The 26,613-nt window shown below is 30.9% G+C and overlaps 2 protein-coding genes across 2 annotated transcripts in view; one reads left to right on the forward strand and one right to left on the reverse strand.

The window, feature by feature from the left end:
• LOC106072507 (uridine-cytidine kinase-like 1) lies at positions 1-18,542 on the forward strand. Its single transcript, XM_056028749.1, has 13 exons — positions 1-161; positions 6,192-6,463; positions 6,617-6,723; positions 8,303-8,473; positions 8,586-8,657; positions 8,788-9,039; positions 9,327-9,445; positions 9,569-9,662; positions 9,773-9,835; positions 14,190-14,312; positions 14,481-14,646; positions 15,164-15,262; positions 15,979-18,542. The coding sequence occupies exons 1-13, from the start codon at positions 103-105 to the stop codon at positions 16,020-16,022; spliced, it is 1,641 nt and encodes a 546-aa protein (XP_055884724.1). The 5' UTR covers positions 1-102; the 3' UTR covers positions 16,023-18,542.
• Positions 15,613-26,613, reverse strand: part of LOC106069308 (uncharacterized) — a 17,143-nt gene continuing 6,142 nt past the window's right edge. The window contains exons 2-16 of the mRNA XM_056028751.1: positions 23,889-23,998; positions 23,618-23,694; positions 23,208-23,280; positions 22,625-22,766; positions 22,223-22,360; positions 21,964-22,073; positions 21,412-21,507; positions 21,244-21,327; positions 21,000-21,055; positions 20,788-20,858; positions 20,328-20,433; positions 19,835-19,937; positions 19,324-19,403; positions 19,137-19,211; positions 15,613-18,956 (exon numbers count right to left, since the gene is read on the reverse strand). Coding sequence (XP_055884726.1) covers positions 18,873-18,956; positions 19,137-19,211; positions 19,324-19,403; positions 19,835-19,937; positions 20,328-20,433; positions 20,788-20,858; positions 21,000-21,055; positions 21,244-21,327; positions 21,412-21,507; positions 21,964-22,073; positions 22,223-22,360; positions 22,625-22,766; positions 23,208-23,280; positions 23,618-23,694; positions 23,889-23,982 — 1,389 coding nt within the window. The 5' untranslated portion in view covers positions 23,983-23,998 and the 3' untranslated portion in view covers positions 15,613-18,872. The remainder of the gene's footprint in view (positions 18,957-19,136; positions 19,212-19,323; positions 19,404-19,834; positions 19,938-20,327; positions 20,434-20,787; positions 20,859-20,999; positions 21,056-21,243; positions 21,328-21,411; positions 21,508-21,963; positions 22,074-22,222; positions 22,361-22,624; positions 22,767-23,207; positions 23,281-23,617; positions 23,695-23,888; positions 23,999-26,613) is intronic.

Raw genomic sequence — 26,613 nt, forward strand, 5'->3', positions numbered from 1 at the left:
TTAGATTTTCACAAATAAGTCTAGTTGTTTTTCTACTGCTTATGGCTTATTAGCCTATTACGCTTATAAATTCAGCTTTGTTTCGTCTAAATTAGATCTAAAATGACAGAAAACGTGTTTGCTTTTACAACAATGAATATGACAAGTTCAGCTTCTGACAGGTGCATAAAAAGAGTCTAGATCTGATACATTATCATATATATAATGATATATTTTTAATTATTTTACTTTAAAAAATGCCATAGCATGATGATGATAGTGAGAATAGAGGACGAGGTAGAGGCATACGCATACGGCATAGAATGATAGATTTAAGATTATTCTACTAGTAACTAGAGATCTAGACTTAGACTAACTTAACTAGAATTTCTAGATCTAAATCTAGATGAGTAGATCATGTAGATTCAGTAGATCTATCTCCTCTAGAGTCTAGAGATTCTATTCTATAGTTTATACCGTCTATATGTATAGTCTATACTTATAGACTTATAGTGAATAATTTCAATATTAGTGACTATTGTCACTGTCTATAGTCTATAAATTAATAATTTGACTTTTTTTTTCTAGACGGTAGACCAAAAAGTCAAGTAGTTGAAGTAGATACTAGCTAGAATGCTGCTAGTGCTGCTGCTAGATCTACAATTGTGGGCAATTTGAATGTCTACATACAATAGTAATAGCCAATATTATTATATATTAATAGTTAGATCTAATATTAATAGCAGGAGATGTAGAGTCAAATCCAGGGCCTAGATCTAAAGATAGATGCAAAATCTGCAAAAAAGTATGCACCATGAAACAGAAAGCCATGTGACACCTGCGATGAATGGTACCATGCATCATGTCTCCATATGAATACACCTGTGTATTATGCCTTAGGCAACAAAGATGCATCATGGCACTGTGTACCGTGTGAGTTACCTCAGTTTACATCAGGACTGTTTGATTCCTTTGATGCAGACACTTCTAGCCCATACAACATCCTAAACACCATCCCAAACCAAACTCACCAACCACTAGCCAGATCCACTCCTGTTAAACCTAAATCTACTAAAATTAATACAACAGCCTCACTAAACAAACCTACTAAAGAAGTAATACCAAAATACCTTAAAACCTTAGTAATAAATTTTCAAAGCATTAGGAAGAAAACAGCAGACTTAGAAATTTTATTAGAATGTGAGAAACCAGACATAATTGCAGGAACAGAAACTTGGCTACATCCTGAAATTTATAATGCAGAAATTTTCAATAGTAATTATGAAATTTTTAGAAAAGATAGGGCTGATAGTCATGGAAGAGTTCTTTTAGCAATAAAAAACACTCTTATAGCAGAAGAAATTACCTTACCTAACTCAAAAAATATAGAATCAACATTTTGTAAAATTAATACCACCTCAACATTCCTAATAATAGGCAGCATTTACAGACCACCAAATTCTAGTTTAGAATACATGCAGGAACTATGTAATCAGATTACTAAACTTAAAGAGACAAATAAAAATGCAGTTTTTTGGATTATGGGTGATTTCAACCTACCTGATATAAATTGGAAAACACTAACCATAGATAAACACCAAAACCTTAAGAACATAAATGAGCTTTTCATAGAAACTTTACACAACCTAAGTTTAGATCAAATCATTAAAAAGCCAACTAGATTAAACAACACATTGGATCTCTTCTTAACCAACAGACCTGGATTAGTAGTTGATTATGATTTTATCCCTGGTCTATCAGACCATGAGATCATAAAAATACACAGTCAGATAAAAGCAGTAGCCAATACAAAACCCTAAAGAAAAATCCTACTCTGGAATAAATGTAACCTAACACAACTACACCAAGCTGCATTAAACTTTCTTATTAGAAAAAGACATTAACCAACCAGTCGATGACCTCTGGAATTTCATTAAAAACCATCTTAAAAGCATTATAGAAAATCATATACCAACTAAATACACATCAAACAAAATAAATAAATGCTGGTTTAATAATAGACTAAAGAAGCTTTGTAAACAGAAGGAAAACCTATATAGAAAATTTAAAGAAACTAAGGCAGAAAGAGTTTACAAAAAGTATATAAAAATTAAACACTTAACCCAAAAAGTAAGCAGACAGCTGCAGAGTGAATACATAAACAATGTAATATCTAAAGATAACAACAAAAACCTATGGTCATACATTAAGTCTAAGAAAATGGAAACAACAGGCATAGCGCCATTAAAAGATGAACATAACATAATACATAATGATAATGAAACTAAAGCAAACATCCTAAACAAATACTTTGCATCAGCATTCTTAGCCCCAGGAGACTAAGACATATTACTGAATTTGAACCAAGTAGACAACATAGAAGATATAGTAGAAAATGGAATTCAAAAACTATTAGCCAACACCAAACCAAATATAGCGTCTGGACCTGATGGTATTCCAGCTAGATTACTCAAAGAACTAAGCAATGAGCTAGCCCCAGTGTTCAAAATACTCTTTCAGGCTTCACTTAACCAGGGCAGAGTACCAAAGGACTGGAAAGAGGCTAATGTCACCCCCCTATTCAAAAAGGAGAAAAATCTGACCCAGGAAACTACAGACCAGTATCACTTACCAGCATCACATGTAAAATCCTAGAACACATAATATGTATCAACATCATAAACCACTTAGACAAACATAATGTCCTCACACCACACCAACATGGCTTTAGGAAATATAGATCATGTGAAACACAACTAATAGGACTAATTGATGATTTTTCAAAAGGTTTAGATAATAGTGAACAAATAGATGCTATCTTACTAGATTTTTCTAAGGCTTTTGACAAAGTTCACCACCATAGTTTGCTTAAAAAATTAAAATATTTTGGCATTAATGGTCCACTGCATCAGTGGATTAAAGATTTTCTGATAGGGAGAGAACAAACTGTAATAATAAATGGCTCTAAATCAACACCGATAACAGTAAACTCAGGTTTACCTTACTTCAAGGAACAGTCTTGGGTCCACAACTATTTTTAATTTACATAAATGATTTACCAAATTACATTACTTCAGGAACAAAAGTCAGATTATTTGCAGACGATTGCATAATATATAGAACAATAAAAACAACACAAGACCCAGATATTTTACAAAGAGAATTAGATGAATTACAGAAATGGGAATCAAATTGAAGCATGTCTTTCCACCCAGAAAAATGTCAGTTGTTAAGAGTAACAAAAAAACTAAAACAAATTAATTCCACTTATCTTATTCATGGCAAACCAGTAACACAGACTAAAAACGCAAAATACCTAGGTGTTATAATAAATGAAAAACTGTCATGGAATCCACATATTGATGAAACTATAAAAAAATCAAACAAAGCAATAGGATTTATTAAAAGAAATTTCTATAAATCAAATAAGAACATAAAACTAAAATGTTATTTAACCTTGGTTAGGCCAATAATAGAATATGCATCCTCCGTTTGGGACCCCTCAACTCAAGAAAACATTAAGAAACTGGAACAGACACAAAATAGAGCAGTGAGATTCATAACAAACGAATATTCACATTTGACTAGAGTAAAACCTTTAGTAAAATCACTAAATTTAGAAAGCCTTCAGGACAGAAGACTCAAAAGTAAAGTAGCATTTATACATAAAACACTGAACCGTAATCTTCAAATACAAAAACAAAATTTAATAAAATACTCTGAAAGACAAAAAGATAAAGGCACATTCCTCGTCCCATATGCTAGGACAAATTTGTACAAATACTCCTTCTTCCCTAGTGCTATTAGAGCATGGAATGGGGTGCCTGAGCTAGCCAGGAAAACCAGTGACTTGGCAGAGTTTAAGTCATTGGTTAATATGCATGACTAAATGCATGACGCATAGGACGTAATCATCTTCTTTTTTGAAGTAACGTCTGTATTATATAAGATAAGATATAGGCGAGATCTAGATCTATAATAGATAGGGTAGAGACTAGTAGCTTACCTATAATTTACTATATTATTACTAGACTCTAGTAGATCTACTACTGTACTAGACTAGAAACTATAGATTCTAGAATCTAGATCTATTCTATATTAACTATTAACTAGTCTACACTATTATTACTATACCCTACCTGTTTAAAACTTTTTTAGATTAGTTTGTGTTTGTAATGTTATTACATTCAATGCTGTCAATGGACCTCATTCACCAATCGTAAACAAACAACATTTCTATAGATCTAGATATACAAATTACGCAATCCATAAAGGCTGTCACATGATACGTAATTTTCATTGTTGTATCAATATTATCAAGTGGCTAAATGTTGTTTGTTTACAATTGGTGAATGAAGTCCATTACAGTGCCTTGAGCCTACATTTTGTTTGTTAACAGCGCTTTAGAAATTTAATTATTATTAAATTATTATTATTATAAATTGTATAATAAATAAGTAATAAAATCAGTATATGTTTCTGACTCATTATTTGAGACTGGTATCACACCATGAGTATGATGGTTTATAATTGGACCTGATCAATCAATAAATGATGTGAACACATACTCAAGACATTACACTAACAAAAACAAATGGATGACTGCCTGGTCATGTGGTATATGCACACTGGACTGTCATTTGGTCATCTTAATGGTCCTGGGTTCATACCCTACCTGCTGTCATCCTGTGGCAGGCTTGGACTAGGAAGTAGATTATCTTGAAGTCTGAAGCGACATCCGAATATGTAATAAAACATTTTACATAATGATATCCACATGTATTTATTTCATGGCGAGTCTGTTGTCCCCCACCCCAGTCCATAACATTTTTTTCATACATATTGTCTAACTCCTCCCCTCCCCCCCTTTAATTTTTTTTTATTGTTGTATCTCTCACATGAAGTCAGAATGTAAATATTAGATTTATATATGTCAAGTTTAACTGATACCTTAATGATCTAAAAATCTCCTTAACCCAGGACCTACACTCCTTCTGTCCTAGAGAAAAAAATTGACAACGCCCTACCAGTGAACTTTGAGTCCAAGTATCAAAATAAAGGCTCATTTTAACAAATATGATGGGGTGTTCGCTAATATAAAAAAATAGGGGGTGTTCATTAGACAAAAATTCTAGTTCTAGATTCTAGTCTTACTTAGTTAGAATCCCTTAGAAAAATAGAATTTTATTTAGATCTAGATTATTCTAGAATCTAGATATAGTTAGTAGTAATGTTATAAATTAAGACGATTCTAAGTCTAGTCTAGATCTATATAGAAGATCTAGCTAGTCTTCAGTCTAGATAAGTTGCTAGATACACTGTAATGGTGTCTTTGTAATTTCTGCAATATGGTGTATTAGTTACAAATGCCTGAATAGCTGCTGGATGCAATCATGGCCGCTCCTTGCCACTTGGCCCAGCTTATATGTGTGTTATAATGTTTATTCAAATAAAAACTTCTAAACTATCCTAACCCTAATTTTTAGCCCCTTAAGCTTAAGTCTGTTATTTCAAGTAAACACTGTATTAAATAAAAAAAAATATATTTAAAAAACTATTTGACTAAGGATAAAACAGATATTATTACATATATATATTTGTGATCTGCATTTTTTATGTGAATTCTAAAAATTATATAAAAACTTCCAGTTATTTAGTCTCCTTTACTAATACCATAAAAGTTTATAAATCATTTTTTCCTTATGGTTCTGTTGATTTTTTAAAAATGTGCTGATACTTTAAATTTCATTACTTGAGAATGAAGAAGAATTACTTGTGTGTATGGGTTTGGTATGTCTATATTAATTTGTATTTTTTTTTTCAAAAGTTTAGTATAGTAAAATCAAAATCCATTAAGTGAATTGGTTTGACCACATAATAGACATTGAAATCCTACAGCTGTCACAGACGAACAGTATCCACTCAGACAGCAAAAGGTCCCGATTATGATGGGCAGGACATGTACTCCGCCTGCCTGTAAATTGTCTTCTCCCCAGATGACACCTCTATGGGGAGCTGTGTGCAGTAAAGCACAATTTAAGAATGTTATATACATAAGACAATATCCAATATTCTGAAAAGGTATATTTGGTAACAAAAAAAACAACAACATATGAATTATATTACTATGTGTGCAACATATAAAAGAATTACATTGATTTCAATTTAATCATTAGAACAGTTTTACTACAATTTTTTTTTTTTTATTACAGTGGAGATGATATGGATGATAGTAAAGGTGAAGATGAGATGAAACCACTTTCTATAGTAACTGATCTGAGCCCATCAAGTCCCAACGGTCCCCTTAAGATGCCTAAAAGTCCTTCAAAAGTGTCCTCCAAGAAAAGAATCAGAGCACCTCCTGGATCAGCGAAACCAGAAGAGCGGCGAGTCCTGCACACTCATGGGAGAAGAACTTTATATACAGCTGGCCGCCCCCCCTGGTATAATATGGAAGGACAGTTAACTAATGCTTTTGTTATAGGTATGGTACAAATGTCTTAAAAAGCAATAGTGTTAAAAATAGATATATATGTTTATTTAATATTCTTAAACTATATAAGAATTATTATTACATTATTATTTTAATGATACAAATAATTGTATTTGAGAAGTATAACCATTCAACATTAACAAGGTATTTGTGGAGGTAGTGCATCAGGAAAGACAACTGTTGCAAGAAAAATTATTGAAGCTCTAGATGTCCCTTGGGTTAGTTTAGTGAGCATGGACTCATTTTACAAGGTATTTTCTTTTTCATCAATTAATGTTTTGATTGAGAGGTTGAAACAAAACTAAAACTTACAAAAAAAAAATCATTTTACAAACAGTCCTTTCAACATTTATTAAAACTTAATGCTAGAGATATTTCTTCATTCAAAATGGTAAAAAATATGATTACTAATTTCACAGACATTATCCATTATCATTTTGAACACATATTAAGTTGAAATTTGAATATAGAATTTATGTTTTTATTTCGGTTTTATTTTTATTTTTTCTACGGCACTCCTTTCTTTTTAAAAAGTTCATAACAAAAACATTCTTTTTAAAATCAGAACACCATATTTTAAATATTTAGATTTAGAACAAATAGTTAAAATTTTATAACACCAGAAAAACACATAATTTTTATTTTCTTGATGTTTAAAAAAAAGGTGTGGTTTTGACAAAAGGAGAAGTTCTCAGAAAAGAAGATGGGATCTTTTCTGTGGGATGCATGGTCGAGAGGCTAATTACACTTGGCTTGGCTACCTATGAAGGGGGCTTGGGGTTCGACTTGAGGAGAGTTATGTTTACTGAGCGCTTAAAGGCAGCACGGAAAAGCCTTCTCCCAGATAATATCCCCCCCCCCCCCCCCCCAGTGGTCCACAAATAAGATTGGACCATATCGCTCTGAGCATGCTATAAGCATGAAAGTAGCTCTATATAAAATCTATAATTATTATTATCATTATTATGTTTTTGTGTGGGTGAGATTTCAAAATATATTATTAGACTCACTGAATTATCCACTCATAACTGTCAACAGAAAAGTATGCAGTTGATAATAATAAACAAAAGCTGTAAGCCACATTTTGTATTAATATTAACCAAATAGCTCCTACTGCAGTACAGTGTATCTTTTATGCTTAAATCCTACAGCAGAGTAAATTGTTTGGACGCTAGCAACAGTTTTTAAAACTCTCCTATACAAAGAGCTCATCATGACTTGTTTTGAACCAGAACTAGGCTGTGGTGACTTTTTTTTATTATTTTAAAATAATTTTCAAAAGAACAGGCCCCAAGTCTCAGTGTTTAAACCACCACCCAGTAAAATGAATATTATTGAAGCCTTTTATATTCAAAAGGTATTAAAAGTAGATATTTGTTTAACTACACATATCATTCTATTTTTTAAAGTTATTTATTTATTTATTAGTATTAGAGCTTAAAATTTTATTATTTTGTCAAAATGTTTTGTTTTTTTTTTAAAGTTTTTTAAGTAGAACCTTTTGAGCTGTTTTTGTGAGAGTATTTTACTATCAAGTATTAAGTATCAACCTGTCCCAAGATTTCTTCATTTAACTTTGACTTTCGCTTTTCTTACAAAGAATAAAGAGTGTCATAGAGCAAAATATAGTGAGTGAATTTTGGAAGCTTACAATGTTTATAGTATGGGAAGGATTTTTCAAATCAGAAATAGAAGCTATTGGGTTAAGATGTCCTTTTAAATATTGTATTTGAATTACTTTTCAAATGAAGAAAACAAACTTTATTGCTTATCATATGATTAATTTCTGTAGGTTTATTAGAAAATGCTTTTCTTTTATACTTTCTGCAGGTGCTAAGCCACGAACAGCATGAGAAAGCTATCAGAAATGAATACGATTTTGATCACCCAGATGCCTTTGACTTTGACCTGATTGTATCAACAATAGCACGCTTAAAAGAGGGTAAAAATGTCAATGTTCCTGTTTATAACTTTGCAACACATGCTCGAGAAAAAGCAATGGTAAATAAACATCTTAACTGCCCTTTTTTTGTTTTTCATCAAAGCCTATTCGGTACATTTGATCATCATAATTTTAGCATATGAACATTAAGGAACATTTTTTTTTAAATAGAAGACAATATATGGTGCTAACGTTGTCATCTTTGAAGGGATCATGGCCTTTGTCAACGCTGAACTTCTTAAGGTTTGTAGCTTTACATTCTATTTTAACTAGATTAAGATATTGTCAAAAAAAGATGTTAAAACATTTTTGATTTAATATATTAACTGTAATTGTTTTTAATGTTTTTTATTTAAAATATCTTCTTTATTAGCTGATGGACATAAAAGTATTTGTGGACACAGATTCTGATGTGAGACTTGCACGGAGACTAAGGAGAGATATTGCGGAGCGAGGTCGTGATCCACAGGGTGTATTAAAACAGTATATGAAGTTTGTCAAGCCATCCTTTGAACACTACATAGAACCGTCCATGCGATCTGCTGACATCATTGTACCCAGAGGGGGTGAAAATGATGTGGCCATTAATTTAATTGTTCTCCATGTTCATAATCAACTTCAGGCTGTGAGTAGAAAAAATTACTTTCTTTTCTAAGTAGAAATGCAGACCAACTCACCAAAGTATTGAAATAAAATATATAGCCCTTTTTACTTTTATTTAAATTTAACACGTGGTTATTTGAAATGAAAATTGTTGTGAAGGGCCAAAATTGTCTATGAAGTTTCTGGAAAAAAAAAGTTATGTATTGCTAATATTTAATGTATGCTAGGCATAGATTTTCAATACATATAAAATAAATTCTTGTTATTGTATTGAGAAGTTAATCTAAATAAAACTAACTTTTTTTAAAGAGAGGGTTCAAGTTGAGGTCAAAACTAGCTCAGTCTACTCACAATGGTCAACCAATGCCAGAATCATTACACATCTTAGAGAAAACACCTCAAGTCAATGGCATGCACTCATTTATACGGTGAGATGCTTTTTTGTATGCTGTTGTAATTATCATTATAAATATAAAATAGAAAGATATTTATTATTTTGTAAATCATTGTAACAATATTTTATTTTTTTTTTGCTATTGGAATTCTTTCAGAGATCGAGGTACATCCCGAGATGAATTTATTTTTTATTCTAAGAGGCTAATGCGACTGTTGTTTGAATTTGCTATATCAATGTTACCTTTTAAGGTAAAGTACTTAAGTTTTTTTTTTTATAAAATACATGTCCTTTTTTTTTTTTTTTTTTTTTTTTTTTTTTGTCTTTTTTTTTTTTAATTTTCATCATTTTTTTTTTTTAGGATGTTGTTGTTGAGTTACCTCAGTCTATGACTTACAATGGCAAACGTATTGCTGTTGAAAAGGTTAGCTACAATATTATAATTGTGTTGCTTTAGTTAATTGCTTTCTGTGGCAAAACTGGCTTCTAGTAATGTAAAATTATTCCCTTAGCAATTAAATTGAGAACAATCCAACGTTCTGATGTAAATTTTACATTATGATGAAAAGTGCAACTGTGATATGGTATATTTGTGTGCTAATAATGTATAGTTAAGTGTAATAAAACAAAATTACTCAAAGATAAAGATTTCTACTATTATTGTTAAATATTTAGGAAGCCTGTTTACTGCCATTTTTAGCGGCCCCCATAAGGGGAAAAAGCCACTATTAGGTTTGTGCAAAATGTCCGTCTGTCTGTCTGTCCTTCTGATCGTCTGTCACACTCAGATCTCGAAAACTATAAGAGATATGAAAAATATTATTTCATCATTAAATGCGGCTTGAAAAGTTTAGGTGCAACGGCTACTTTTGGTTTTCTAAAAGCAAACCGTTTAATTTATAAAATTAATTATGCAAGCGATTTTTTCATAAAAATACACCAATTCTAAAACAATTACGTAAATGCAAGGGAGGCAATGTTACAATATGCTAACAAAGATGGACAATTTTTGTGTATTTTCAGTATCACTAAGTCAAATATATTTTTAAAATGTACAGGAAATGTTTACAACAAATATAAATAATAGTTAAAGATGTTTTTTCTGGTCAACTAGGTGCTAAAATTAAAAGAAAACATTTCTATTTGTTTATAAAGGCTAATAATGCACTTTGTATGTAAATATCACGCACATTTTTTTAAATGGACTTTTTATGCAGCGATTTTCGTGCAGTAGCGTAACCTCGCAATATGACCAGGTGCTAAACCAATTCCTTAAACTTTTTTAAAAAATCAGATTTTATTTATTTTTTGCTTAGTGCCCCCATCTGAAAAAAGATTATTTTTGTGCGTTTTGTCTGTCGGTCGGTCTGTCCGTCACGATTAGATTAAAAAAACTAGAACTCTTAAAGCTATTGAAAATCTGATTTACCCTTTAATGTTCCTCCCGTAACATCTCAATAGTTTTAAGTATCTAAAAAAATTTATTGTTCCGGATTTTTAAGTGCAAAACTAATCAACCCAAACAAATGTTTGTTTGCTCTTCTAATTTATATTACATTCCATTTCCATGCATAAACGTTGCAAAAACACATTATCAATAATATGTTGTTCCGTTTTTTATGTAAATAGCATATTAATGCTAAATCAAAATCTCTATACTGACTTATATTTCATTAAGTGTAAAAATGTTCCGGATATTGTTTTATAAAACATGAATTATGCCTAATGATTGTTTGAAATCGCATAATTTACTAATATTACACTTATATTATTTGACAATGCGTCACTATAATTTGGTTATCAATATCAAATTGTTCCGTATTTTCATCTTTAAACAAATTTTAAAAATATCGACAATAGGTTGTTCAGGGCTTTAAAAAAAAGTAATTTACTAGAATTGATTACTGAAAATTACTTTTTAGACATTTAATTTTCTTGCTGAAACATAACATAGAAGTTTTGTAATCGATAAAGAAAGTTCCGGATTTTGTTTCTTACAAATCGTCGCCAGAAATTTCCGAATTTATTTAAAAATCTACTAACGCCAAATAATTGTTTGAACTCCCTCTTCTAATTAATAAACAAATAATCTTCTCATTTACGAAATAATGTTTTTACTGATTTTTATGAAAAATATTTAAACTCACTACTCTCTTACAGTACATTTAACTTTCTACCTAAAACATTAAAAAATCTAATTATCGTTAATATTATGTTCCGATTTTTAAGGAAAACAGAATCCAAACACCAAAGTAAGGTATGAAAATCTCTCCACATGGCTGTAGTACATCTAATTTTTATACGAGACCATCCAAAAAATTTAATTAACGGTATTTCATTTATCTGAAATTCTCTTTTTCTTTTACTATTTATACAAACATCCGGAACAATCTATTATATAAACTTTTCAATTGTATTCATACCTAAAAATTATTGCGATGTTTTGAAACGTAGAATAAAGGTTAATCAATTTTTAATAACTTTTAGTTGTTGTTTTTTTTTATATCAAGATGACGGACAGACCGACTGACAGACAAAACGCAAAAACAATGCGGCTTTGATCCTTTTTAAATAAATTCTATTAGAACTCAGTGCACCAATGTCTATGAACTCTCGTTAAATATCTCGTGTAAATAAAGACATTTTTTTATGGTACCGGTACTAGCCTCCTATTGTGAGGTAATGGAATTTTTTTCTTTGACGTCATATGAATGGACTCTTTAAATGTAATGTTAAAAGAACGCACTCGGTGCACCAATGTCTATTAACCCTCGAAAAATTTATCGGATTAATGAAAACATATTTTAGTCTAACTAAGCCGTGTGACGTAGTGTTGTTTTTTTCCTTGACGTCATAAGGAATGAATTCTTTAAATGAAATGCTTAAAGAACGCACTCGGTGCACCAAAGTCTATGAATACTCGATAAATGGCTCGTAATGATGAAGGCGATTTTTAGTCTAGCTAGGCCGTGTGACGTGGTGTTTTTTTCCCCTCTGACGTTATATGGAATTAATTCTTCAAATGAAATGAAAAAAGAACTCGGTATAGTAATGTTTATTAAGCCTCGTTATGTGACTCGCGTTTAAAAAAGGAATGATATCTTGATTTAGATCTAATCTAGATTTTTTTAAACTAGATCTAGATTTTTATTACAGTATATCTAGATCTGGATTTATATTCTAATTAAAATTATTTTAGAGTCTAGATCTAGAAAAATTCTAGATCTAGTTTAGACTAAAATAGACTAGATTAAGATGTAGAATTTCAATTTCTAAACTTAAACCTAAAAAAGAAACACCAACTTGAAAAAATTACTCTGGAATCCTCGATACACTATAATGAATCTCCACCCTGGGACGAAAGCCCTCTTCCTACTATAAGGGACCATATTGAAAACATAAAAAGAAAATCTGATTACAGACCAACAGAGCTCAAGGAAATAGTGAACTGTTTTCTACATACCAATTACCCTAGCAATCAGTGGATCAGAGTTTACACGGATGGCTCATCCCATAAAGCCACCACAAATGGAGGAGCTGGAATACTTATCGAATGGCCAGATGGAGGAAAACTAGAAAAATCCTTTGCAACTGGAGAGCTCTCTGACAGTCACAAAGCAGAAAGGGAAGCACTAGCACTAGCTGCTACCATGCTAGCAAATCATCCAAGTTCCCCTCACAGTCAGATTGTCTTTCTAACAGACGCAAAAACAACCCTCCAAAGCCTGCAAAACTCTGATTCCCCTTATATTAAAAACCTCAGAACAGCACTCACAAAGCTCAACCACAACAGCAAAAAAACTGTTATTCAATGGATACCAGCTCACATACAACTAGCAGGAAATGAGAAGGCTGACTTACTCGCCAATAGTGGGAGAACAAACTCACAAGTAAACTCTGCACTCTATCCAGAAGAAATGAAGAAATTAATTGTAGATAAAATAAATGAGAAATGGACGAGCTCCCATCCAAATCACAAGAAAGATGATGCTTACTATAAGCTATCCCGACAAGACCAACGTCTAATCTTTCGACTCAGGACCGGACACAACAGAATGCGACAACACATGTTCCGGAAGCTCAAAATTGGAACCAGTGAAATCTGCCCATGTGGAGTATCACCAGAAAATGCCGACCACGTCCTCCAAAACTGCTCTCTCTACCAAGAGGCCCGTATAAGACATTGGCCCCAAATCACCCCAATAGAAAGAAAACTATATTGAGAGCTCCCTGATTTGGAAACCACTGCGCAGTTCATCTCATGTATTGGTCTAGTCATATAAACACTCCAACATAACAATGAGAACGATGAAGAAGAAGAAGAAAATTTCTAAACTTAAAGTGTAAAAAAAAAGTGTAGATTTTCATTTCCAAACGTTTTGATCAATATTGCAATGTTATAATATACTAAAACTAATCTACTATTTTTTATTTAATTTAAATTTACGGCAAATGAATCTTTGAAACATTATTACTTTTGACCATCAAAATTAAATCACCTCTTGAATATTATTTTTCGAATATGCAGATCCGACAGGGATCCGACTTCGACGGGGGCCGCCTCTGAATTTGTGTAACACAAACTCTCGTTGTAATCTTGTATTTCATGCTTTTTTTTTATGTTTGTAATTTGAATGAAATATTTTTGCCTCATTTAAGATTACACTTTTTTTTTTTGTTCTAACTCTTCATGGTTTCATTCTTATTGAAATTAATTGCTAGAGACTTGAAGTAAAAAGTATGCAAATTCACAAAGCTTTATATGTGTATGTTGATAGATAGCAGGTGTGTCAATATTGAGAGCTGGAGAGACCATGGAACAAGCTTTGTGTGAAGTATGTAAAGATGTGAGCATTGGTAAAATTTTGATCCAGACCAATCTAGATACAGGGGAACCAGAGGTACAATTCTGTCTACTATAGTTTATTCTATTAGTTTGAATATATCAAACACTTATTTAAATATGCATCTGTACTATTAATTGAGAGTTGGCCTATAATGTATGGATATTTTAAACTGAAGACGATGTTGAATATGTTATATATTGGGTTTTGTGTACTGACTTTCAGCTTCACTATACACGCTTACCCCGAGATATAAAAGACCATTACATCTTCCTACTGGATGCTACAGTAGCTACTGGTGCTGCAGCCATGATGGCCATTCGTGTGCTTCTTGACCATGATGTTCCAGAAGAGAAAATATTCCTGTGTTCTTTGTTGATGGCTGAATCAGGTACACACATATAATACTGGAAACAGAGATGAGCGTTTGCTAACTATTGTCTGAAATGACACTATTTTATACAACTTACTTTCTAGGCTTAGTCTCTTCTTGTATAGTTAGAAGAAAAAAAATATTTTTCCCTAAGAAAAAAAAAGATTGTGATTTTTCTACAATTAATATTTATTTATTTAAAAATTTCTTGTCATACAGATGAATGTGTTAAAAAATTTTCTTTGTTGAATATTTGTTTTATCAAGTCAAGCATCCATCACATTTGAATAATATATAAAAAAGTTTGGTTTGTAAAGTATTAAAACTATGATTATTATTATTCATTGGTTTGGCTAGACAAAATAAAATTATTGAGGTCTTGAAATGTATATATTTAAAGAAAATATTCAGCAATACCTGAGGCTATGGAGTTCACATAACATATTACTATTATTCGTTAATTAAAGTATTCAACATTGTCATATTCTTATTGCTTGTATATTCATTTAAATCCATTATTACTTCTGTTTCAAAGGTGTCCATACTGTGGCATATGCATTCCCTAAAGTGAAAATAGTGACAACGGCTGTAGATAAGGAAATGAATGAAGATTTTCATATATTACCTGGACTTGGTGAGTCACATCATCTATGAAATAGTAATCATTTTATTAAAAGGTTTCAGTCTCATATGCACAAATGTAGATTTTGTCAATAGAAGTTTTGTTGTGCCATAAAATTAAAGGTGATTTGAGATTGCTTAAAAGTGCTATGAACTAATTTATTATTTATTTTCTTTGTTGATGCTCTGCAACCTTTTGAACAGACTAAGAGAGTTGAAAAGTGCCTCTCCAGTGAAAACATTTAGTCAGATCTTTGATAATCCCATTAGTTTTTAAGTCATCTGCCAGAGTAAACAGTTAGAAACATAGAAACTTTACCATAAGCATGAATTTGTGAAAGAATTGAATCAAAGATTTTAAAATGTATTTGATTTCTGTCAAATGTTTATTTATTTAAACAACACTACATAAGCTTTTAAAACCTTCTGAACTAGTGCATTATTGCATGATCAATGTGATAGTAAAACTACAGCAAAAACTTAGGAAAAATTTCTGTGAATGGTCCCATGAAATGCAATAAAGTCTGTGCAAAAGATAGACAAGATCTACAATTATAGACAATCAGTGTTACATCTTTGAACCTTTTTTTCTGGCAGACAGGTTTGTTCTTGTAAGGCTGGGTACATTAATACAATATACATATGCTAAATATAAACAATTTCACTTTTTTTAAAACAATTTTTTTGTAGTATCTTTATTTGTGACTTTGAAATTAATATTTCTTTCAGGTAATTTTGGGGATCGCTACTTTGGAACAGACTTCAATGATTAACTAAAATACACACACACTGGTTTATTGGGAATTTTTTTGGCAGCACTCATTATTTTCCAAAGTAAGGTGTCTTGAAACAAAAGCCAGGCAAACATGAAAACCTTGCTATTGTATTATTGATTAGAGATCTGTTTATTGATTATACAAGTTTTATAACAGTTGATTTGTATGTGTTTGAAATACTTGGAATTAAGATACAAAAACATAAGAACCAAATATTTTGCTGTATTAGATAAAATCAGAAGTTCATTTGTTCACAGCTTCTCTCTCTTCAATGCCTTTTAAGGCATTGCTTAGTCCACAATGTTAAACAGCCTGAACACATCAGTCTTTTGCTGCCCATGTGTCACTTGAGAAGTAAACAAAATGCTTTTTTTTTATAGTGAGGAAAGCTGCAGTAGCCCTTTGAATCTCATGACACTGTAGAGAACAAGAATGGACTGCTGGTGAAATATATTTACATTACTTTGAATACTTTTTTTGACACAGGTAAAATCTTCCATGTTTATATTCAGACTTATTTTGAAGGATTTGTCTTTACAGACATAACTTTTGTAATTGTGTCATTAAATTATTTTGCATATAGTTAATGAAACTCCATTGGAGAAAATGTTAATTGGCAGTATTTATTTGTTGTCTAACAGAATTATCTTTCACTTTTTTGTTGTAAAATAAAAAGAAATATTGTTTTGTTACTCCATAGGTTATATTTCAAAATAAAATCTTAACAAACTTATTGATGTGCCATATTAGCTATTATCATTACATTTATGTTTTGTTCTATACTCATAAACTGAGAATTTACTTGTGTAATGAAGGCCATTATGTTGTAACAATTAAGCATTTATTCTTCAGATATTAGTTTTGTTGTTTTAAATAAAGTGTACAAATCAATTTATGTGAAAGATTTCATGGCAAAAAGCATTTAAAATGTTTTTCTTTTTTTTTTTCATTTTTATCTTTGTATTGTAATTGTTAATGGAACAGATTTATTTATCCAAAAGTAGAGTATTTTCATTCCCAATGATTATTACTTTAAAAGAAGTTCTAAGACTATCATATTTCAAATTGTAGGGTTTTCTTTTACCTAATGCTCTATATATTTGTTGCTTTTGTTCTATTGGTTTTGTTTACCCAATTATCCTGGTGATATTGTTTGCATTGAAAAAAAAAAGATTTTGTCTCAATGAATTGCAAATTCTTTCATTCTTTACATGCTAAGTAAATTTTACAAAAATAAAATGAAAACTATTTTTTTTTTTTCAGATCTGGTTATAAAAAGATAATGTTAATATTTCAGATATACAAAGAGAGTTTAATATGTTGTCAATCACCAATTTTTGGTAATTCTGAATGAGAAATTTAAGAATATTGTTTTCTCCAGATTTAGTCTAGATAAAATAAAAGTTTCTACTAGATCTTGATGTCTATATCTATATAGCGACTTTACTCTATACTATTGAAAAGTATTACTAACGTAAATATAAGTTACTCATGAAGTGTTTGATTTGATTCAAACAAAAAGAGAATGAGAGTGCATTTTTCTATAAGAAAGGATGTTGGGATGTCAGCATTAGTTTCCCAGAAGTCATAAACAAAAATGAACAAAAACATTTAGAATGAAAACATTGTATGAATTTCTGTGGTTAATAGTTGTTGTTTTTGTACCATGAGCATTGGATATAAATAAATTCAAATTTTGAAAGCAGGCGTTATGATAAATAAATGAATCTTTTAAATTCCTCTCAAGGTATTCTTTTGTTGAGTAAGTCCTTAGTATCAAATGTGTATTGTGGCACTATCCTTCTAATAATGAGTATGACTTAAAGGTGGATTATTTTTGCTTGGTTTGAAGGTTTAGTAATCACTTCAGATCCTCTTTCACACAATGCTGTCTATGGGAGCAGATTATGTAAAGCTCATCTGTTTCTAGGGCTGATGGTTAAGGATGGTTTCACATGGCCAGCACAAAGACCAATTACCTTTATTTCTCCAATGCAAGTCAGATGTTCATTAGAGTTGGGGCATCTTAAAAATTCAGAATCAAGTCCCAGTCTGTACTGGGATTAGAACTCAAGACTGCTCTCTGTCTTTACTGCTCAGCCACCATGACCCATTGTCTTAAATCCATGAAGTTTTTTTTTTTTTGGTGTTTGTACTTATCATAGTCACCATGTATTTGTTCAGGAACTGTTTCAAAAGAATTCATGCTTATCTTTAATCAAGAAATTGGAATGTTTTGAAGGATAATTATGTTCTGAATGTATTGATTTATTATTAAGACTAAACAAAATCTCAAAATGAATGTTAAGTTTATACCAAAACATCATAATCTTTAGATTTCTTTTGAATGTGTTGCTTTTGCATCTAATTGCACACAACATACAGGAATCTAGAATGTATCGTTTATTAAATTGTGCTTTATATTTTATAGATGATGTATATTGTATATTATTTGCTGCCTTAAAATATTTCTGAATTAATATTTGGGACAATTGTCAATAAAAAATGCAATTGATATGATTTAGTGTTTTAGATGAAGTTTGATACAACTTAAAATGAGAAAGTTTATGCCTCTAGTATTCACAAAATATTACACTTCAGAATTTTAGTAATGGCTAGAGGAAACAGAAATGGAAACACAGAAAACGTTCATTTCTAATTTCATGCTGTGAAAAAATTCATAAATTGTTCAAAACAAAAAGTATTTAATAAAAAAAATAATGGCCAATTTGTTTTTAAATACAGGGGCAGGGGGAAATAATAATACAATCTTTTTTTTTTTTTTTTTTTCAATAATTATGTTTGTACTTAATCTTAGTTATAACCATTTTTCTGGACTATGTGGCTTTAAATATAGTAGTTCAGAATACTTTCATAATGCTCTTGCTGGCCAGAGATTCGTGCTGGTTCACCATTGCTTAAGATGAATTCCTGGAAATATTAAATATAAATGTTTCTTAATGTTACTAAAAACAAATTTCATACATTTTTTTCTAAATAAAAAAAAAATACTTATGATACTCCATACCTCAGAGACTCTTATACAATAACTTTTTAAGCTACATGTTTTAAATACTTTGCCAATTACAGAAAAATGAGAAAGACTAGTACCTCAAGCTGTTCTAAACTTGTGGTCCCAGCTTCAATTTGTGCTCCAATACCTGATTTATAACTACTGTAACGTTCCTAATGAGAAAGATAAACAAAAGTAATGACATTTTTAATCACATTTTGTTGGTCACATGAAGAAATACCTTTGAAGTAATTAAAAAACAACACTGTCTAAAGTGAATCTTACTTCAACAGCTTGACTTAAAATGTTATCCTCTTGTATTCTGGCTGCCAATTTCAAGCCTCTGGCAAAAGTGTCCATAGCTCCTACCAATAGAATATAAGAATAGATTTGTTTATCTACTAAGAAGTTTTGCTTTTTTAAAGTATAGGTATGTATTAGTAAACAAAATGAAAAACATTGTTCTTTACAAAAGGACTGGCAAAAGGTTGCCAACATCTCAAAGATAGTTGCTTGGTCTTGTGATAGGCACTTCTGATTGTCATCATGATGGTCCTGAGTTTCTCACTTCCATCCCCTACAGTTTTGCAAACCTTTAGATTGTGACTTAATAATAATCTTCCTTTCTGAAGGAACATCCAAGACTTAAAAAAAAAAACATTGCTCATTCTATTGTGCTGAGAATAAAAATTGTTCTAAGCTTATCAGTAACATGATAGCTTTTAAAAACCTATTTAGGTCTTAAAACCAAGTGTGTATTTAAACTAGCCATTAAAGTAACAATGTTAATACACACCAATATGGGCAATAAACATGTCCTTGAGTTCAGTAGACTCACGCCTCACTTTACAGTCAAAATTCAAGCCTCCAGGTTGTAGACCACCTTGTTTTAATATGACCTACATTGTTTCCAGCACATGAAAGGGAATGAGTAGTATTGTAGAAATTATAGTTCTAAAATAGAAAAAGTTTCTTTCAGCCTTAAAACAAATAATTGTCACATCTGTTGACAAGTCTGTTTTCTAAACTACGTTATCTAAATATTTCAACCCCAAATTAAGTAGACAGCCTTAGGAAAAGCTCACAGTCTCCTAGAATGCTTCTTATGACAATTTACTCATCTCCAAATATATGAAGAGATGATTGAAATGAAATAAATGTTCATTAATGAAACAAAATCATTTCTACATGACCAAAACACAAAGTCACAACAGATGTGAACAGATTTGGTCATGAGTATTTGGAACTTTTTTATATATTGAGAAAATTATTGTTTTAGTTTACAATACCTGCATAAGAAGGGTTGCATTTTTTATATCCATTGGAAACTGATCTGTGTCCCAGCCTAAATCTGGTGAGCCTGTATTAGCATCAACTGAACCAAGCATATTAAAGCTATATTGGAAGATTTTTAAAATATGTTTGGAATTAATAAAATGTATTAAAACTAAAAAATAGTTTTGCATTTCTCAACATTTGAATAACTTTTAAATTCATAGAATTCAAACTAAAAAGTTTTTTGTTTTTTTTTGTTGCTGTTGTTTTTGAATTGAGTCAAGGAAAATGCATTCTTTGTTTAAAAAAAAAAGATCTTAAAAAATATTACTATATTACTTTAAAAAAAATAATAATGAAAATAAGTAGATAAGTATATATTTTTCATTAATTTTGTTTATTTTCTCTGCATTTTACTAAATTATGTTTGAATTAATTAATTTTGTATAAATTGAAAGATAATAAGCAACTTACGCTGAAGCCATAACTATGTCATGTTCATAAGCATGGCCAGCCAATGTTGTATGATTAGGTTCAATATTAAGCTGAAATATGTTGACATTAGGATTAAACTGTGTTCTTCTTCTCTATTAACATGTAATATCTAGTTTTGAACTGTGATGAGGTTACAAGTCTTCTTCAAACATTAATTATACTACACAAAGACTGGCTGCCAATAGACCTACCTTGATTTCATTAGCTAATCCATAGGTTCTCAAGAAACCAATGACCGTCATTGCATCTATTTAAAAGTAAACTTTTAGCAATATACATGTAAGACATTATTGAGCTTTGCAAATGAATTGTCATTTATTAATACACTTTTTTTACAGTCAATCAAAACTTGCAATTACATTTAAATGTTGTCTTCTTTAATTTGATAGTAATTATGTTGCTATAAAATTGATTTATAATTTAATGTTTGCTAACCATAATCATATTGATGTTTGGATGGCTCCTTTGGCTTTGGTTCAATCAGAAAGACACCTTTAAAACCAATCTTTTTCTTGTAAGCTGAAATGTTTAGTAAATGACACATTATTTTATCTTTCAAACCTTATTTCTGTTTCAAATGTTCATTTAAAAAAAAATACTCACCAATGGCTAAACGGAAAAATGTAGCCATGTGATCCAATTCACTTCTTACATTGGTATTCAGCAAAGAGTGGAAACCTTCTCTACCTCCCCAAAAAACTGGAAATTATTCATAGAATTTTCTTTCATGTAAGTATGTGTTCTAAAAAATATTTATCTAGTTGTATAATTTACATACACAAAATATTATTAACACCTGTGCATATCCTGTTAATCAAATTTTTTTTTCATTTTATGATGGCAATTATCTAAATTGAACTACATCATTTGTTGATTTTTTTAACATAAGGCAATACATCCTGTGTTCAAATGCAGTTAGAGAGAATAATATCTTATGTCTTTGTCCTAGCATGTGGAATAAAAAAATGGATTATGCTTTTTAAATTTGTAAGTTACAGGTTTGTGTTTTACATACATTTAATTTGTAATTATCTATCCTGGCATTTTCTTGAGATGAAGAAGATGCTTATTCTAGAGATTTTTTAATTACTTATGTTATAGTTAAATAATTTAATTTCAAATTAAGTTGTATGTCTGTGTTATTTCAAAACAAACCATAATTTTCCGCTCCTAGTTTCAGTGCAACATCAAGGCCTTTTTTCACCTGAGCTGCAGCGTATGCAAAAACATGGGCATCTGGATTAGTGCTTGCTCCATTCATATACCTAGGGATGGAGAATATATTTACAATATAGATTCTTTTGTTTGTGATAAATCTAAAGGACAAAAAATTAAAGTTTTAAAGCAAAGCTGTTCTCTTCCTTTTTAATGGCTTTAGCAATAATACAAAGAAAAAAGTAAAACATTTCAAAACCTGGGATGTGAAAACAAGTTGCATGTTGCCCAAAGAAGCTTAACTCCTGTCTGCTTTTGTAGTTCTGCTGCTAACTCCACAATTTCATCCAGGTTTTTATTTGATTCAGCTAAATCTTTTCCTTCAGGAGCAATGTCTCTTAAAATTCATTCATCAAATAGATTAAAATTATATATTATCTATTATAAATGTACAAAAGAAAGCATAAATGAAGGGAAGCAATGTGGATATTAATAAAAAGTTATGCCCCTTTCAATACCAAATGTTTGTTAAATTAACACACACATCCTTGTAATCATCTTATTTGAAGTAATATCTGCATTTTATAAGACAAGATAAGATAGCTCATGTGTTTTATAGTTATTAAAAGGATTCAAAGTTATAATAGAATCAAATGTGTACCTGTCATGAAAAGTCCAATACTTGACCCCAAGTTTTGTAAAGAATTCAAAGGCAGCTCTTAGTCTTCTCTTGGCATTATCTAAACTATTACTCCCATCATCCCAAGGACGATCTAGTGTTGGAAACCCAAAAGGATCAGCTCCTGGTAATTAATTGTAGCTCAGCTATTATTATATACAAAATGAAGACATCTATTTAGCAGGGCATTATACACAGCAGCAACTAGATTTGTAATAATTTTATTTCCATTTGGTTGCTGTTTTAAAAGAAAAAGTTTACTAACTGAATACACCATATACTGATAAACAAATTAAAGACTTCTAGAAATTATTTAGAAGTTGCTACAAAAAAGTCTATTATGTATTTAGAAAAATTTATTTTTTATTCATCTCATTAGAAACAAATATGACTATTGCTCTTTACATATTACTATTTTTATGTTCATTACTTTTGTCTATAAGTTATACCCTGCAGTATGATTTTTCAATACCACTAATCATACTTCTCTGTATTACTTGTTGCTCTAAATAACTATGGGTAAATGCTTCCCATAAGGCCCATTAAATACTTGTCACACAAGTACCTGTTCCCCTAAAAGTGTGCCAGAAACAAACAGAAAATCTCAGCCATTCTTCCATGGTTTTTCCAAGTACAACCTGAAAATTTGAGATAAAAATTGATAGAATCTCAAGTATTATAGGTAGAGAATTATTTTGTCATGTTATTATTCTCGTAAATCATCCCATGCTTACTCATGTTTCTCATATAGAAAGTAAACAACTTGTTTGCATGTAAGTGTGAGGTATACAACATTTTGAATTGATCCTTTTACCCTTTGACTTTTACCCTTCACCCTTCACATACTCATTTTTCCCAAACTTAGAATAGGCCTTTTCATATACATGAATATATGTCACACATGCTTTGTCTTTGCTAGGTCTAGATCTGACAGAAATTTAAAAAAATAAAATAAAAGCAATATTATGACACTACCTCTTTTGCATTATAGTGTTTATAGACAAGTGATTCTGTTGGTCCTGCATCTGGTTTGAAGGGAATATTGACAACTCCTGTTGACAATAGTTATTTGCAGTTTAGAGCAAATAAATCAAAATGTTTATAATATATCAATTCAGGCACTACATTGGCCTAAATTGTGCCGATGTGCCTCAAATCAAAAAAAAAAAAAAAATCATAATATATCAATGGGGTTAGGTTTTAGATAGTTAGGATTTGGCAAATCTTAATCCTATTTCCAACTAACCTTTGAAAAATTCTGCATTTTCCTTATCAAACTCTTTGTAACTTTCCTTTGTAGAAACCTGTCCATTAGATGATGTAGGTGCAAAAGAAGACATTTTTTTTTTAGTTTTCCTATGAAAAAAAAGATAAACATCAGCCTACTATGAGTTTACTGAAATCACTTTTAAACCAGAAGTAGTGAGCCTACCAAAAAATCATTTGCAACTGCATATTTTATTAGATTTATGAAGCCTTACAGCATTTTATAGTTATCTATATGAATATAGATCATTTTAAAAGATTAACATGTATCCATGTAATATGGCAAATAAAAAGCTGGCTGTTTATTGAAATAGGCTACATTATAAACTAAGCCTACTGTAAACTTTTGGCACCAATACAAGTAAAAATCCATTCCAACCCATTGATTCTCATTTCTAATCCTTATCCCACCACACTAATTTGTGCTTTGCAATTAGTTAATAATGTAGACTACCAAATCATCACTGGCTAATTATGGTATGCAGCCTGTTGTATGCTCAAATGGACATTTGATATCATTTCTTTTTAAATTCAATTCTTTTGTACTTAATCAGCATTGTCTGAAAGGATTTTTGTAGCATTTTTCCCTTTTTTATTTATTTTCTGAGGTGAAGAAAATCTTTTGAACTCTTTCTTTCATGTTTTAATTTAAAAATAAAGTTATAGAATCTTGTTTGCAAGATCATTATGTAACATTATTCTTATTTTTTCTAAAGAAAGTTTTAAAAAAATGAAGAAAGTTATATTACTATATGCTGACACAGTTTGCTTAACTTAAGTCGATCTGAAAGTTGTTATGTGTGTGTTAAGTCATTGGTTAATATGCATGACTAAATGCATGACGCGTAGGACGTAATCATCTTCTTTTTTGAAGTAACGTCTGTATTATATAAGATAAAACTAAGATATTGAAAGGGGCATAACTTATTGCTAAAATCCAGGTTGCTTCCATTGGGAAGAAAATAATTGAATGTTTTCGAAATGATTGTCTTTCTTTTTCTTAAATTGTCGTAAGATATATTACAAACCCACACATGCAAGCAAGTGCGTCGATTAAAATTGACAGAGATGTTCAAAGTATAGAAATCTCTTTTAAAATATATAAGTAGGAACTAGAATGCTGGCGGAGCTCTAGGTGGCCAAATGATCCACTACAAAAAAAGCAAAAGTTAAGACGTTGATAAACTGCATGCTCTGAATCGTTTCGTCTACTTGGCAAGACGCTGATAGATTGATCCCATCCCTTGGCCACACAAATGTATCCCTCCCACACCAGACCATAATGGTTACTCTCGTCCCATCTACCCATTCAAATGTAAATATAAACCCCTGAGCTTAATAGTGTATTAACTCTATCCATTCAAATAGGGGAGGACTGGGAGTCAAAATCGACCCAGACATTACCATACGATTCGGCCCACAACTTGAATACATATGATATGCATAAAATTGAACCAATGTCTGCAAACGTGAGTTGCTATCTAACGTATTGCTACGTGTAAATAAACTTGGGAATAAAAGAAATCTCAATTTGTAAACATTAAAAACATTTAAAATACTTTAAAAGAAAACACTAAGATTATATGAAATGTAATTGTATCAAATAGCATGGATCAGTCGTGTAATTAAATTTGTAATAAATCTAGACCAACAAGAATAAATGTGGGCTTTTAGTTTTCTCAATGCGCTGTGATCCTATGACTTTTTTGGACCAGGGGGGACGACCTGAATTCGAACTCGTGGCTCACACCTACTCGGGCCGACGTGCTAACCACTCTGCTAATGAGGTAGCCTACTTATGACTAGAGAAGATATATTGTTTACTGCGACCTACAAAGGGGATTAATTCAGCATATATTACCAAATATGTAATTAACTAATTGTTTTGTTTGTTGTTGTTTTTTTCTTGTGTTGTGAGGTAAAAGAAATAATTGAACAAAATTTCAGCTTGATTCGAGATTGGGTGTCGGAGAAATAACGTGTACAAACTTGTTATCAGACAGACAGAGTGAGTTGATAAAAGCTTTGTAAAAAAAAAAAAAAACAACTACAGTGAAATCACAGTTTTCATTCGTTTATTACATTATTTGGATAGAACGTATAACTAAAAGAGCAAAGCGTAACACCTGATGGCGGCTATTCGTGTGTTATGAGCTCTGGAGTGTCATCTCGATGGTACCGGGTTCGAATCCCCCCACCCTTGCCGTCCTGTGAGATGTTTGGGCTATTTTGAAGTAGGCTAGCAACCGAAACATGTCAAACAAAACACAAATGTGAAAAGGAATTAACATGAAACATTGCAACAGATAAATGTATTCGTGTTCAATGGATAAGAAGGTCCCTCATCAACAAACTACTCGCTTACTGATCGTTTAGCGTCGAAAACAATTTCGTGTGAACGTCTTTATCACCGCAGCCTTCAGCATGAAACAGTGTTATTGTCATGATGTTATTGTCATGATGTTATTGCCATGATGTTATTGTCATGATGTTATTGCCATGATGTTATTGTCATGATTTTATTGCTATGATGTTATTGCCATGATGTTATTGTCATGATGTTATTGTCATGATGTTATTGTCATGATGTTATTGTCATGATGTTATTGTCATGATGTTATTGCCATGATGTTATTGTCATGATGTTATTGCTATGATGTTATTGTCATGATGTTATTGCCATGATGTTATTACCATGATGTTAT

Source organism: Biomphalaria glabrata, chromosome 5 (assembly GCF_947242115.1).
Source record: "Biomphalaria glabrata chromosome 5, xgBioGlab47.1, whole genome shotgun sequence".
Classification (NCBI taxonomy): Eukaryota; Metazoa; Mollusca; class Gastropoda; family Planorbidae; genus Biomphalaria; species Biomphalaria glabrata.

Bases quoted from the DNA above. Each gene is read 5' to 3' on its own strand.
- LOC106072507 (XM_056028749.1), top strand. From the start codon at position 103: ATGACAGAAAACGTGTTTGCTTTTACAACAATGAATATGACAAGTTCA. The intron at 6,464-6,616 runs GTATGGTACAAA...AACATTAACAAG, and splicing joins AACTAATGCTTTTGTTATAG to GTATTTGTGGAGGTAGTGCA. The intron at 9,836-14,189 runs GTTAGCTACAAT...GTATGTTGATAG, and splicing joins AACGTATTGCTGTTGAAAAG to ATAGCAGGTGTGTCAATATT.